The 12,815-nt window shown below is 39.0% G+C and overlaps 1 protein-coding gene across 1 annotated transcript; it reads right to left on the bottom strand.

Annotated features, from left to right (window-relative positions):
- Nucleotides 1–347: 347 nt before the first annotated feature.
- LOC140236226 (opsin-5-like) lies at nt 348–12,109 on the bottom strand. The gene is made up of 6 exons (XM_072316195.1): nt 11,992–12,109; nt 9,027–9,190; nt 7,028–7,154; nt 6,326–6,422; nt 1,567–1,783; nt 348–1,268 (listed from the first exon to the last, which is right to left on the bottom strand). Exons 1-6 carry the CDS (start codon nt 12,107–12,109, stop codon nt 348–350), a joined length of 1,644 nt encoding a protein of 547 aa, XP_072172296.1.
- Nucleotides 12,110–12,815: the final 706 nt, after the last annotated feature.

Here is a 12,815-nt window from a genome sequence, read left to right as displayed (position 1 = left end):
ATTTCCGACTCCTGCAAGAGTTGCTGTCATAAATCTTTTTTTTTTTTTGTAAAAAACAAATGAAATGGAGCCTTGTATTGCTTTCTCCCTGGTTGATGTTTGATTATAGTAACGCAATGATGCTAGTTTCCCATGTAGGGAAAATGTTGTTATGGAATTGGCAGTACTTCTATTGATTTGCATCTTATATTTCCCTCCTTGCCCTTACATACTTTATCTCCAGATGCTTATACCTGGAGAGAGAGAGAGAGAGAGAGAGAGAGAGAGAGAGAGAGAGAATGAAGGAAAACCACCCAATCCACCAAACAGGACAAGAACAGAACGTGTTTGCAACAAACGCTTCTTTTTCAAGCTTCCGAGTCTGACGACAGATCGCGTTCAATATTTGGTTCAACAAGGATAATGCGGACACTGCGAGACGCGGTGCTCGGATTCAAAGCCTCATCGTGTAGGTCAGCGATCCCCTGAACGGTCCTGCCGTGATCTGCCGTGCTTGGAAGATGAATTGCAGAAGCAAGTGGTAACTCCTTGGCAGAAGTAACCGACAAGTGAGACCGGGACGAAGTCACTCCTCTTAGAATGTCTCCTCCGTGGGAGGGATGCTCAATGCTACATCCAGCAACGCGCTGGGGCTTCGTTTGCGTCACATAAGATGGCCGACCACTGGTGATGATATCTGGAGATATTTCATCGAGATTTTCCAAACCTACCCTAGCGATGTTCTCTGGTCGCATCGAGTCTACCCCATCACAGCCAATGTCGTCTGTTGTTATATTCATGTCGACGCGCTCTCTGCGCTGGTTGAAGGCGATGTTGATGTTCTCGACCCTTGTCTGAGGTCGTGTGATGATCTGATTCGATTGCCGGCGTCGACGCCACCATTCAAGATCACCATTGATACTGAATTTCCACGGAAAGGGCTTCGTCCAAGTTATTTGCGGCCTGGATTGTGTGAGGCCTCGTCTCTTTCTGAGCGACTCCACGATAAGGAGACGTCTTTGAGCGTGGCTGTTGAGTTCAAGATTTATGGTGACGGTGTAGCATTGACAAGCACAACAGCAGAGGAAGGAAGAAACTTCATTCCTGAAATTTTTGTTGAAAATGTAGTATATGATCGGACTGTAAATGGACGACGTTTTGGCAAAGAACGCCGGGATAATGACAAAGCTGTCAGGAATACTTTGGACTTGTTCAAAACTTGCCCACAAAGCGATTATAGTGTAAGGTGTCCACGTTAAGATGAACGCTACGGTGATTGCACATGCTGTCTGTTGGCCAAAAGAAATAAAAACATTCAGATTATTATTATGATGATTACAAAGATCTGGAGTTAGATTACCCTCCCGCATTATTCGTCAGTATCTGATACAACAGCAACAACAACAAAAAATGTTCATCATGACCCTGTTTTGCCATGATTTCCTTACTTTTGACTTAATTGTATTTCTTTGGGATAAAAAGTCAGCCACTAGTACTCTGATGATTCACAAGGCAAATAAGTCCATTGAAATATGACAGAAGTAATTTTTCCTTGAAACTGTTTGTATGTTGGTAGCTTGTTCCTACCTTTATAAGACGCACTTCTAACACGATGTTGTTCCTGACATTGATGCGCCTATTATGAGCGATCATCCTCCGAGCGATGGCGGCGTAGCAGACAACGATGATGCCGAAAGGCAAGGCAAACGCGAGGATTACGATGACATACGTGTAAGCAAGGCCAGCGGCACTGGTATCGGCAAAATCTACGGTGCACGAAACTTTGTACGGCTCCAAGACATATCTAAAAACGCGAAAGATTAACATTTTGAGTCATAAATCTATGAGTCTACACTTCCAAATTTGATTGATTTGTTAAACTACCTTAAATCACCATAATATTATGAAATGCTGATACAGCACCAAAGGAAAATCAATGAGCATCATGACTCCTGTGTATATGAATTTTACTTCCTTTGATAGAATAATAATGTCGAAAAGGCTGTATTATTGGAGCTGTGTGTCTAAGCAACGGATTCTCTGGGTTTTTTTTTTTATATTGTATAGAGCACTGCTGTATTCATGTCAAACCTACCTTTAAATGAGTTACCATTACTCATTGGTCGTACTGTATGAAATAGCCTGCCATTTTGTTCCTTTTTTATAGAAGGGTATGTACCAATTCTATGTTTTGGGTTGGTCATGATGTTTCATATGTCCAGTTGATTTTTTAGCATTTCTCATCAGAAGACATCCCCTCGGGTCATGAAATTATGATAACTCAGATACTTTAAAACAAACTATGTTAAAGTGATGATAAGTAAGGGGGAAAAAGAAAAGCTGTAAAGTGCCCTCTCGACAAATGTATCAAAACCATATTTGGCGCAATGAGGAGAATGAAGAGAATGGAGTCACAACCGTCTTATTTCCTTTGCTAGATGTTCGATGCCGCCGCTCAAAATTATTTGAAGAATGTGCCAAACAGGATCTGCCACGCAGATAGGAAGACAATTGACTTGCATGTGTCTCATTGCATAATCACCAGCCACTTTCTGAGAAAGATATGTCTTTGTGATGGTAATTACTTTTTGCTATCCCTTCTTATAAAAGGTAGGTGGTTCAGACACAAGGATGTGTGAATAGAAATTGCGCAAAAAATGCTGAAATAATGATGAAAATTACTCGACTTGGCATACCCGAGCACAAATCTGATATATAGCAATCAATAAAGAATTATACTTGAAGATTATTCCATGTTAGTTTTATTTGTGGAAATTAAGTGGAAAAGTGATAAAACCTACTTTCCAGGATGGTACTTGCAATTTGTCCACGGGATTGACTTTTGTTTTACATGCTTTATCATTAAGTGAAATTTCATTTTATTTGATAAATAAATAAGCAAAATATGGCCAATGTTATGTTAAGGTTCAAAATGAATCTTCAGATTGCTCAGCAAGACATAACATCGAACATCGATCATCAAAGGCACAGATGCACCTGTGAAATTCTTTTGTACACTTGACAACTGTTTGAATAATTACAGCCAGTTGGAACTCCAACTCTTAAACCTCCTTGGCGTAAAGAATGAAAATCGGGCATAATTATGAATGGTGACACTAAAGTGGTGCTTGTCATGTTTGTTTTGCAGTTCAGTGTCTAATATAATAAAGCCCCCGTCACATTAGAGCGGATCGAGCCAACGAATGCCTAGCGGATCCGAAAATTTGCAGATACGCTCACATCCGTTGCTCGTCGTTCTTGACCCGCTTGACATTCGTTGTATCCGCTAGCTGTTCGCAGAGATTCGCAGAGATCCGCCGGAGCCAAATTTTGATTTTGGACATGTCCAAAATCTTGAGCGGATGACGAACGGAATGACAATCCGCTCTGTGTTCGCTTAGCATCCGCTGATTGAAAGTTTTGGTCGCTCTGCATTCGTTTCTCATTCGTCCGCCGTTCGTCCAAATTCGCCCAGCAAATCTGCACAGCAACACACGTTAATCAAACGTAGATAGAAAATAGATATTCATATATAGCACACAATAATAATAACAAAAGTGATAATTATAATAATAAGAAAAAAAGGTCTTATTTGCCCAGGGTAGTCTCTTCAGTGTTGTCACTGCTCTACCAGAGGGCCCTGACATTATCATTACCCCAGCGTTGCCAGGTACCCATTTATACACCTGGGTCGAGAAGGACATCGTGGGTAAAAAAACAAATCTTGTCCAAGGATGTAAGCACTGGGCGGGATTCGAACCCGTGTCCTCGGTTCGGGAGTGGGATCCACTATGCCACAGCCCCCCCCCCCCCCCCACATGACATTTTATTATACGTATTCTGGCATTGAGTAGTAAGAGAACATTCTTCTAAACCACTGCTATAAAAGTCAACCTGTAGTAAATGGGAATCTCTGAATGGAAATTGGGAATTGGGAAAGTTCGACTTCAGTTGGAGGCACCAGACGCAATGGAGGATGTTGGACTACCAACATCATCGTCACGTGATCATCAGAAGGAAGTACTAGGGAATCTTGAATGAGCGACATCAGGAGTACTTGGTGGTTACTTCTGCTTCCTTCTTTTGGGGGCCATTTTTACAGTCACAACTATCTAACAAAGAAGAGTGAAAATGTTCAATCTTGAAGGAGTGAATAACAGAAAAGAGTGAGTTTCGAGTGAAATTGGAGTGACTTTGGAGTGACAATGTTCATTTTTCACTACTTTTGGAGTGACCTCAGGGATCACTCCAAAATCTTCTAGTGATCCCTGAGGTTACTCCAAAATTAGTGAAAATGAACATTTTCACTCCAAAGTCACTCCAATTTCACTCGAAAGTCACTCTTTTCTGTTATTCACTCCTTCATGAGTGAACATTTTCACCCTTCTTTTTTTAGAGAGACATTACTTGACACTGTCACTGCTCAATGATATGGTAGAGTGTGCGTCATCCGAGATCCGTCACGTGATTGCCGCAGTATCGCTCTGCATATGTTGGGCATTCGCTGCTCATTCGCTTTATCCGCTCAGCATCCGTTGGATGGACTGTACACATTCGCTTTCATTCGTTACTTTATCCGCTCGTTACACGGTTAGCATATGTTCATCATTCGTTAGGCGAACGTTCGAAAACCACATTTTGCTTGCGAATTCGAGCGGATTTGAGCGTATCTGGACTTTGCCAAATTTTGCCCATCCGCTAGGCATTCGTTGATTTATACGCTGTAGTGTGACGGGGCCTTAACCAGCTGTACAAGGTTGGTACGCCAGTCGTCCATGCATTAAATTTGATATTAGAAAAGCTGATTGTATGCTGAAAATTCTTTACCATGACGCTTTGGTGTCTAATTGAACATGTTGACTGTTTAAAAGAGTTTTGAATCTTTAGTGGAGTTATTGCCGGAAAGATTAAATTCTCATAAAGTAAATAATATCACAAGATTCAAGTCCTTGTCAAAAAGGTGCAGCATGGTACGTAAGACATAAAGAATTGGGATACTTGGGATACACTGAACCAATGTCATTTCATTGCCTGACCACTAAGACTGTTTCTTCTATAAAAGAACAACAACAACAACAAAAAACCCAATAAAACCTTTATTTTGGATTCTCAGTCGAGGGGGCAACTCAATCTATACAAAACGCACATAACACAACAGTACTACACACAAAAAATTACCCGAGTCAGTTGACTCATTTTAGGTCAAATCTTCTGAGTCATTGCTGTTGTGACACATCTTTTAAGTTCTTCTGAGTAAAAATACTCGTTTTATCGAATCTAACGAGTAAAATGACTCACACGGAATTACAATAATGAGTCACGAAATCGATGACTCATATTGCATCATCTCTATTTGACTCAGTAACTGTTATAAATGAGTCAACCGACTCATTTTATGTGACATGCGAGTCCAATGAGTCGATTATAATCGATCATGTAATAACTTCAAGCAAAGGAATTAACTATTTTTTCAGAAAATATTTTCTGAAATGTATTTCTGATTTTGTCGCGGATGGTAAATTGTATTTAATTGTATTTGATTTTTAAATATTTATAGTTTCATACAATTTATGAAATATTCAGCTCTGTTATCAGAAGTCTTGAATAAATGAATAGATAATCTATTTCAAAACAGTAACCACATACATAAATACAATTTTACAACATGGGTATATATTAGAAGCATTGTCTCGTGATATGTAGTTAGGTATTAGGAATAGGTTAGGAATAGGATTATAGGCTACCGCAAGATATAGGATCTGATTCCCTACTCCGTCTACCGTCGTGCTGCATGCGTAGGTCAGTGACTGGATTAGCATGCTGAACAAGAGACGTTTCAATCATTTTGCGTTTCGATTCTCACGCAGTGAGTCACTTGACTCAGCATACTGAGTCACATTTAATGACTTTAGTGAGTAAAAAGACTCAATATTCGGCAAAAGTGTGTCACCACACGGACAAACTGAAGACTCACGCAAATGAGTCATTTGACTCAGCTGTGTGACTCGGCTGTTTCTCTACTGAGTCAAGTGACTCAGTAAGCGTGAGTGAAAAGACTCAATAATTGGAAAAAGTGTGTCGCCTCTCGGACAAACTGAAAACTCACGCAAATGAGTCATTTGACTCAGATTTTTTTGTGTGTATGTATACGTCATTTCTTTACTTCTTTACAAAGCGTCGTAACACAAAATTAATTAATACACGTAAAATGTAAAGTAAAAAACCCAAACAAACAAAACGTTAAAGAAAACACAATTTCATGTATCCAGAGTTGACAATGGTATGATACTGAAAGAAATCATTTACTGAAACAGATGATTTTAAAGGGGCTTCTTGATGCGCTTACCTACTCCAACCCATCAATGGCGGTATGGTGATGATGATGGAAATGACCCATATTGCCAGTACGGCACGGAGAACACACTTGCGAGAATTATATTGGTCTGTACAAAGTAGAATTGGCATAGATGAGTCAGACAGTAAAATAAAATTGTGAGTCACTTCAAGTCATCATAACTTAAATGCAAACTTACAGGTCCTATAAACGAATGAGCACGCTGTAATAGGAATAATCATAAATGAAGAATCGTAAATGTTCGGGGAGAAAATTAATACCTCCAAAATCATACTAAAGCAAGAGAAAAAGCGAATACTTTAAATAAAAACTGTAACGAAACATTTTTATTATCAATGTATTCACTACCTATTTACTTACAAACATTCCTCTTGAGGTGCACGATGTTTCTTGTCTTTCTTAGAATAAAACCTAAGATACTATCATCTCCAACGTCACAGCAAATAATTAAATGACATTTCTTGATAATCAGAAACTGGCTATCTATTCATGCATCTTTCTATTTTTGTAATCGTCTTCTTCTATTCGTTTCGTTCTGCTGATGAACCTGATGATTACATGAATATACTTCTCTTTAGTTTTGTTGTGGTTTTACCCTCTCCATCTCTATGGCGGTGTTGAAACCAAACAATCTGGGGGGGGGGGGGAGTTCTTGATACCCTCCATCTCGTGGCTTAACTAAAAGACATTTACCGACGTTTTCGCGGCATAGTTTGATGTAACGGAAGATGGCAATAGTAGACAGCGTTCCCATGCTTACGACGCCAAAAAGGAAGCCCGCAAAACCGTACCACATACAACCGCCATCTCCAAAGTACCACTGTAAGCGGTTAGAAAAAGAAGAAGAGTTAAGCGTCTTCGTTAATGTCATTATCATGAATGTTTCTTTGAACAAGCTCAATGAAATTCTTTCTAGTATAATAAAATGTGATGGTAAGAAGAAATGACTACAGATACTATGTCCAGACTTTCTAAATAATCACAGAGTATGGAAGTGTAACATGACATTTAGCTCATGATTCAATTATGACCATGTATTATTCCTTTTGACTGCGAAATGACTATTAGATTATAGAATGTCTGTTTCCGGAAGACGTAATGGTGATTGGAATAAAACAAAACCATTAGGAGGTTGGGAGCCTAATATTATATTCTTCAAATGTGTTGAGACTCATTTTATCTTTCTTGTGTGAACTCACCGCTGCGTATACCATACCTATAGGTGCATACAACAAACGCCAAATTGATTGATTAATATTCAATCAAAGAATCATGAGTTACCAATTTTTCAATTCTCTGCGCAATGACAGCTATGGCTTAGAAAATGACAACTTTATCCAAAGTAATGTGGCCTTTGAACTCTAAACTTACACGTATTTTGTATAAATGAGGAAACTAATCGTTAATTTTTACACTTGAAGTCATTATTTTTGGCATTTGACAACCCCTAAGGAGACACTACTAAGACACACTACTATATCATTGAAGCCAATATCAAGCCATCTTTAACATCAAAGGATTTTCCTCAGCTCTGACCTTATAAGGGTTGATTCAATAGTCCGCAAGATATCAGTGACGATAAGTACATTTTTTTTTTTTTGGAAAATTCGTTCTAATGACATATATTGGTATCACTGACCCTCTCGGCCATGTGATTCAACCACGACTTTCTTTTTTTTTTTTTTTGATTCAGGCTCGTAACTAAAGGGGTCCCCCCCCCCCCACACACACACACATACTCGATTACGATCTGCTTGTGAAACAATGAAGCTAGTTTGTTTGTTTTTGTTTTTGCAACTTAAATAAACATCGTATTATTTATCTTTTTGCTTAGAAATTTTCCAAATATTCTACTCAATGTTATGTGCACCACATTCTTAAATCTCAATTCTAAAAATACAAAAGCTCCCATATTATTAAGGGAGGAAGGCCGCCCTCTCACACACCCTCCCCCGCTCTGTAGCTGCGCTTAGCTTTTAGATTTTAAAATAATTTGAACATTAACACATTGACCGTTTGAAGACTAGACAATAAGGAAATGCATTTTTAATAGCCCAAACTTCAAATATCACTAAGCGTGTTTGATTCCGTAAAAGTTTCTTACTTTCAGCAAAGTTGAGTACATCACCTGCGTTAGTTACATCTTCACATCTTCTGTAGATGATGTGCTACTTGATAGAATCAACAAAATAATTTTGTGAATTGAGCCTGCTAAAAAAAAAAAGAAAATCACAGTGATTACCAGCATAATTAAGGGTTAGTATAGTATTGGTTGAGGTGAGGGTTCAGCTTTTAACTTTTTATACGAGATACTTAGAAAACACTTATGAAATTTAACGGAGCATACAATTCTTAGAGGAATTAAAAGTTTATTTGATGAAAATCGGTTTTCAAAGGATTTAGATCTGCAAACACAAAGTGAAACAGAGTGATCCTAATGAAAATGTGGGTCCCATCTATAAATAAGATTGCTTGGTTTTTGGATATCTCAGCCGTTTCGACACTGATTTTCATCAAATAAACGTTACGTTCCTCTTAGAATCCTTATCCTCTTTCAAATCTCATGAGAGGTTTTTCATTATCTTATATAATCATCGTCAGAAAACGTTGGAAACCTGAAGCCCCATCTCAGTCGTAACGGTACCATCCCTTTAACGTGAACACCCCCCTCCCCTGAAGCAGCAGCACTTACTCCGTGCTTGAAGCTGGAGACCATGGCGAATGGGTATGCAGTGACAGCCACGACCAGGTCGGTGATTGCCAGATTGATAGTAAGGAAGTCCAGGGGCTTCAGTTTGGATCGTTTCCGCACTGAAATGACGACCACCGCTGTGTTTCCAACGATAGAAATGGTGACTGCTCGTGCAATAAAAGAAAGAAAATATCGTTCGGAGACTGTACTAGTAACCATTTCGCTCTTACTATAGTGACCATACTCATACGCTCTGCAGCAAAGATATATAGCGGAAGGGAGGGCGGGACACTCCCCCCCCCCCCCCACAAAAAAACAACAACAAAAATCCCACGATACAAGATACAAACAAACGAAAACCCTAAAAAGTATTGGTTGGTACAAAGAGGCACATTTTAGGTCTATGGAGTTTCCCCCCCCCCCCTTTTTCTTTTTAGTGCAAGGACAGGAATAAAGCAAAACGGAGCACTCCCAATAATTATATTTAAGTGGCCCTTAACACTGTTTAAAAAATACCAGATTATCACAAGAGATAAAAGGTGTCTTTCCAAATGGACCTATTCGACGCCTCTCTTCTCTCTCTCTCTAATATACACGCGTATATTATATATAATTACATGATATATAACAACATTGTATATGAAATATGAATGTATAAATTTCAGGACCTCATTACGGACCCTAACGCTTGTATAGTTCCACTGTTAAATACACGGGGATGAAATGACCACTTTTTTTTTCCTTGCAAAAACAAGTTCTTTAGAACTATCACGCTGTCCACACTAATAGCAGTTAGAAAGTACCAGGGCATTGCAGTCTACCAAACCCGCAATATCTCCAAGAGATGCCATCCCTTCACTGAATTGAAAAAAAAAAAACACCAACCCGGTCATTACCGCATAATTAAAATAATGATGATAATGTTGTCATGACAATCTGCAGTACGTCTTTACCCTACTGGAAAGATCACAGTGTCCGACAGTGTGGTCACAGTGTGGTCACATAGTCGACTATGTGAAAACTCTCAAATCTAATAGTGTGGAGACGATCTCACACTGTGGCTTGGTTTTCACAGTGTGTTCACATGGTAATGTTCTGTGCCACACTGTGAATTGATGCTTCACAATGTGTTCACAGTGTTAAAACGCTGGAATTTAACAGAGTGAAGAGATTTCACACTGTGTGCACAATGTTTTCACATCGTGTTCACATTGTCTTCACACTTTGTTTCTCACACCGTGGGACACTGTGTTCTTTCCAGCAGGGTAACTCAACAATGACAAAGAAGAGGTAGGTGGTGCCGAGATAGTTATCATTTCCGTCTCCCCTTCACTTCCCTCCCTCTTGCTATATAATTACTGATGGACAGATAATGATCACAGTAGTAAGGCTATTACTATATAATATGAATTGAGGCGAAAGCGCTCTCATTGATTTTGTACTAATTTCTATTGTCCAATTACCATGACAACATACGTAAACAGAAAGCTGTGTCCAAATCTATACGACAATGGCTTTTCCTGTGCCCCCCCCCCCACACACACACACGCATACACACACACATGAAAAAACAAAACACACAAATTTAGTAGAGGAGCAAATGTAGTCCCTGGTTAAAGATTTTCAAAAATGGCATAAGTCCCTTGCGTTGGAGGATGTCTGTATTCGTCAGGAATGCGGTGGGGGACAATTTGGTTTGTAATCTATAGACAGCTTGGATTATATCGTAACGCACCGTTCAAAATTAGTTTGGAGCATATCATTTGAATATAATCGGGGTTTTTTTTTCAGTGGTCAAGCACAAGTCCAGTACTATTCATTACAGCCAACAGCTGGCCAGTATTTTTAATTATATGAAAACTATATACACGAGGTGATATGGATAACTGACACAGGGGAAATCAAATTCCCGCTTCTTGGAGTTTCAACCCATCAAAACAAAAACACATAGCACTTTGTAAACGAAAGAATCCTTCGAATTTATCTTCATTTAATTTTCTCAATGGTCATTGAATACCAGATTGTCGCTGCATGATACCAAAATAACAGTTCTTCATTTATTCATGTTTTCTTATTTAAACGATCAGATGTACCATGATGAAATACGTGTGGATAGGGGAATAAAAAAAAATACATTTCTGTCGTGGTTCCAGGGACAACTTCCCTAAAAAACAAAAAAAAACAAAAACCAAACAAACAAACGTAAATAAACAAGCAAACAAACATAAATAAACAAGCAAACAAACATAATGTATTCACTATATATTAAAATATATGATTGTTATATGTCATGTATATCTCAATTCTGTTAACTATGTATTTGATCCACTGTATTACAGACTTGTTCGTACGCTAATGGATTATGCATTCTGGCGCTGGACATCGCATAGGTTACATGCGATCAGGGTAATATTGATCAAATTCAACGCATCCAGTACATGTAATACTGTATAGAATTATTTCAACACGTGTACTATGCAACCACATGATTTCATGATCAAATTATCGGAGAGATGTAAAAAAGTGTAAACAGAACGATGTACAAGATAGCATATATAGTCATTGCCTCTCCCAAACAAACGCATGACAATGACGTAGTTTTTCATCTCAACTTTTTATGCTATAGATCACGAACTCTTCAAATCGCACGTACAATACACCCGTGAAAAGCGATATTCCTATGCAAAAGTACGAATACATTTTTCAGCCTAGAAGACCTAAATTATCTTTTCTTCAAGAGTTCTTAGATAATATGATAAACAACCACCAGTCCAACAGGTGAATTCCGAAACACACCGAGAAACGATAAGTTGACACGATGTGTTATGAGCAGTGGGTGCTTAATGTCGTAACAGTCGACCATTAGCTCATACATGATAAGTTATGCAATAATTACGATACTTGGTTTCATTCACAAGCGATCTCAGTATATAAAGAAACTGACCAAACCAGAGGGAATACTTACTGACAAGAAGAAGATACAACCCAGCAAAAATATCCCCACTGGCTGAAAGCGATGAGTGGTAGCTGTCTTCACCCCTGGAGTCATTCCCCTGACCATTCGTTTCGCTTGCAGGCCCCATTCCTAGTATTGAGAGAGAGGTAGCTATCAGCGTACCACGTGCAATATTCTGCAGTGTCCACGCTTAAAGATAAAACTATATTCACCTAAGCCTTTCTGACATTAGGGGCACAAGGTGAGCAAGATCTCAGACACATTGCAGACAGCGAGGCAAAGTGTTATTCTGTGACAACGCGCAGCGACACGCAACGGCGACATCACAGGCGAAGTGTATCTCAACTGCTCACTGCGATGCAAAGTTCGAGCCGAGATGAAAAGCACTAATTTGTTACCGACACAGGATAGCTATCAATCCACACTGCCGATGACGACATTAGAGCCATATCTTATAGAGACAGAAGATGACACAATGGGTAATGAATTCTGGTGGCTGTTATTCTTTTGGAATTGCTTTTTTTTTTCATCGAGCTCCTCCTCCAAGCTTCATAACTGCTTTGCCATGAAGATACTCCGTGTGAATTCTGCTTGGTTTTTCTGTATTACCATGACAACGATGAAGCCATACAGTAAAAAAGGAGAGAGAGAGAGAGAGAGAGAGAGAGAGAAGAATACGAAAGTTCTTTCTTCGCCCTTCGCCTATCTCGAAATTCAGATTAGACAAAGTGAATTAAGATCCTGCATTTCATTCAACTTCTTATTGGCGAATCGAAGAGACCAAATATGATGCAGGTTAGGAAATACAGGAAATAGAGTAAAAAACAGAATGG

The sequence above is a fragment of the Diadema setosum genome, chromosome 1, assembly GCF_964275005.1.
Source record: "Diadema setosum chromosome 1, eeDiaSeto1, whole genome shotgun sequence".
NCBI lineage: Eukaryota > Metazoa > Echinodermata > Echinoidea > Diadematoida > Diadematidae > Diadema > Diadema setosum.
This window is presented reverse-complemented; position numbering and strand designations above follow the sequence as displayed.